The sequence below is a fragment of the Talaromyces marneffei genome, chromosome 1, assembly GCF_009556855.1.
Source record: "Talaromyces marneffei chromosome 1, complete sequence".
Lineage (NCBI taxonomy): Eukaryota > Fungi > Ascomycota > Eurotiomycetes > Eurotiales > Trichocomaceae > Talaromyces > Talaromyces marneffei.
Window position 1 is genome coordinate 6,297,512 of NC_072348.1, and position 3,597 is coordinate 6,301,108.

General features: G+C 46.5%; 1 protein-coding gene across 1 annotated transcript; it reads left to right on the forward strand.

The window, feature by feature from the left end:
* Nucleotides 1-3,372, forward strand: EYB26_002301 (uncharacterized protein; the record flags this gene model as incomplete). The annotated part of the gene is made up of 7 exons (XM_054261606.1): nt 1-3; nt 59-124; nt 189-332; nt 393-495; nt 558-574; nt 624-2,212; nt 2,268-3,372. The coding sequence occupies 7 exons, from the start codon at nt 1-3 to the stop codon at nt 3,370-3,372; spliced, it is 3,027 nt and encodes a 1,008-aa protein (XP_054117581.1).
* Nucleotides 3,373-3,597: the final 225 nt, after the last annotated feature.

Genomic DNA, 3,597 nt, shown 5'->3' on the forward strand with positions numbered 1-3,597 from the left:
ATGGTAGGAACTGCTTAGGTCTCCCATCATCCGAAACGTCTAATAACCAGCTTTTCAGGTATTATTCAAGAGGAAACCAGTCCAATACCTTCCCCGGCCGACAATTGAAGATGATAGCTCAGAGGTACGAACGATAGCCTCTTGGATATACCCGAAAGATAAGTCATACTGAATACGTTGCTTATTAGGTCTGGGTCATCCCCGAGACCAACGAGGTCTTTACAAGCTATGAATCCTTTCTGCATAGGATGGACTTTTACAAACAACGGAGATTCATTTGTGAGATAACTGGGCACTCGGGTTTGACATTTTTTGAAGCCCTTCAGAGTGAAGTACGCATACAATTCTGAAGCTACCACCTCTTTCCGGCCTGGGTCTAACAATTAGAGCAGGCGACAGAGTCTCGAGAGCTCAATAGTGCTTTTCCAGATGCTCTGAAGGAGCCCATCTTGAGGAGAGTGCAATTTTCAACTGTTTCAAGAGTTGATCATCTTGGTACGTGTTCCAAATGATTCATTACATGATCCAATGACTAATTACTTTTTTTTTGCAATTAGTGGACGAAATTTTCGAAGTAAGCCTCGAGCCTTTGGCTATTCGGTTCGAAGACTAATACATTCTAGGAGTTCAAGCAAGATTTCTACCCCGGAGAGCATGTCACCACAGTGTTAGAGGATAATACCCGTTTGCACGGCATAATTCGAGACAAAATGAGTATTCCAAGACAATACTACCCGGACGGAGGCGTAAAGTCGGAGGCATATGCGCGGTATTTGATCAGAATCGACCGCTCGCACGAAGAAGCCCTCCTTGATCAGGACCATATCACCCGTGATCGAAAGACCTTCTCCAAGCAAATGCTTCGTGCTTTCATCAAGAACAACACTACTCGCGAATCATGGAGCGGGGCTCCCTGGTTAGTCAAGCCGACTATTGCAGAGGAGTACAAGATTGAGACCGAAGTTCCAAAGCATCTTCAGTATGGTGCTCGTGTCGCTGAAAAGAAGGCCATGAAAAAGGCGGACCAGGAAGGGCATTTCGGATTCTTCTCGTCAAAGAAATTGCCTGAGCTCAAACCAGCTACCGGCAACGCTCCGAAAGTTAAGCTTACCCCTCAAGAGCTGGCGAGGAATAAAGCCGAACAGTTTTTAGAATACCAACGCTCACTAAATGGTGACCCATCTTTTCTGGTTGCTAAACAGAACGGTATGACGGTGAACCGCCCTATCAAGGATGTGGAGATCGATAAAAAACTGCCAGTTGCGCCTACCATTGTCATCAACACAGCACCTCCTCCCCAACAAGCTCCCAAGTACCCAATGGAAGATTTGGAAATTAAGTATGATCCCGACCGCAGAACTCGACCGAAGTTGAGCTTTGGAGTCGATTCTCGTGCAGATATTTCGGACGACAGCGATCTATTACAGGACGAGATCAAACCCGAATCGGTCAGCCATTTCCTCGAAACCTGGAATACATTAAATGTATATTGCGAAGTTTTTCAATTGGATTCTTTCACTTTCGATGATTTTGTGGAAGCTATGCGATTTTCTTCAGAGGACGTGACGTGCGAGTTGTTCGTTGAGGTCCATTGTGCAGTTCTAAAGAAGCTAGTCAAGGCAGCAAACGATGACGATGGAGCAATTCAAGTATCGCTGCCTGACTTACCACATGATTCTTCCGATGAATCGGGATCTGAAGAGGAGGAGGAAGAGCCTACTCCTGAACCCGAGCCAGTTGTCACTCGAATGACCACAAGAAGTAGCCTGGCTAAGGCCGAGGCTGCTAATCTACAATCACATCTTGAAACTAGTAATGGAGCGGACCCGGGACAACCTCTGATTCATCGGGCAGCGTCGTTATTCGAGGAGTACGATTGGATTGACAAATTGCGGAAACGCGATTTTCGCCATGGTGGATGGGAGTTGATCATGGCCGGGCTCCTCAATCAACTGTCTGTACGACCAAAGATGCAAGCGATTTGTGAGGAAATATTGAAACATCTTACACCCGTGGACATCAAACCGACACAAGAGAGTGTTAGCCAGCAATACTTGACTCTCGACGTCAACCTTCGCATCCGTGCCCTACAGATAATCTGCATGCTTAGTCTGGAAACTAAGGCGATCAGAAATTACCTGGAAGAATGTAGCAATCAGATGACAGAGTTCCGAAAGGAGAAAATTGAGCACCAACGAGCTCGGAAATTACTGTAAGTACATGATCATCAAACTAGATGACTCATGCTGATTAATATCGCTTTTTAGCCAAGAGGAGTTGAAGAAGCTTCATGCCGAGAGGAAAGAGCACGAACCTGAGCCAGAAAAGGAAGAGAAAGAGAAGGAAATTGACAAGGCCGGAAAGGAGAAGTTGTTAGATGACGAGAATCAAGACTCTATGTTAATTACGAAATCCGAGGATGATGTGGATACTGACGACATCATGGATACGGAGGACGACAATCCCCGTGGCCCATCGCTCCGTGGAGGAATGGATCGTATTTTAGAGCGCAAACGACGACGAGAAGCCGAGAAAGAACGAAGAGAGCAGTTGGCGAAGCAGCCAAAGGGATCTAAGCAATACCAAAGGATATTGAAAAAGATCGACGAGGTGGAAACCAAAATTGCAGGGTTGGAAGACGAGATTGCTGTGATTGATAATGATCTCCGCGAGGCAGATTGTCCAAGAACAAGATGTCTGGGCAAAGATCGCTTTTGCAATCGATATTGGTGGTTTGAGCGCAACGGTATGCCCTATGAAGGTCTACCGAACAGCTCTACCGCCGATGCAAAGTATGCAAATGGTCGATTGTGGGTTCAAGGGCCTGATGATATGGAACGCGAGGGATTCTTGGAACTGCCAGAAAGCATCAAAAAGATATATGTCAAGGAGCATCGAGTCAGTCCAGTTGAACGCAAAACTCGTGATGAGGGAGGAACAAGTCTCCCGGATGCTCTACACTGGGCATTCTACGATGAACCTGATCAATTAGATGAGTTGATCAAGTGGCTTGATCCGCGCGGCTTCCGGGAGATGAGGCTGAAGAAGGAACTCTCAAATCAGAAAAAGATTATCGAGAAGCATATGGAATACCGCCGTGAATATTTGACACAGACTGCAGAGAGAGCAGAGTCTGAAGAAATCCCGGCTAAGCGCATGTCCACCAGAACAAAGACCTATGTTGACGACGGAAAACACCGATGCCTCAAGTGGAAGAATACGACAGCGGTGAATGAGAACGGACACCTTCATGTCGACGCAGCTCGCCCTACGAAGCGTGCAAAGAGGGCCACAGACGAGCCCAAAGAGCTGAAGGCGGCTAGTAAACAAGCGAAGCCTTTGAGCCGCCAAGGATCACGGTACAAGTCGTGAGGCAAACAAACTTTTGCTCTTTGAGCGAACGTTTCTACAATGTATCATAAGTGGATTTGTGGCCATATAGGTGGTTTTGAATTATTGAGATTTGGTGCTGGAGTTAGAGAATTTTCTATCGGGCTTATACATCATTGGACGCATGCATACAACCTGGCGCATGAGCAGAATCAATCTTATAGACGTCTCCCTGAGAGGCATTGGGTTGGCATGTTTTAGCATCTG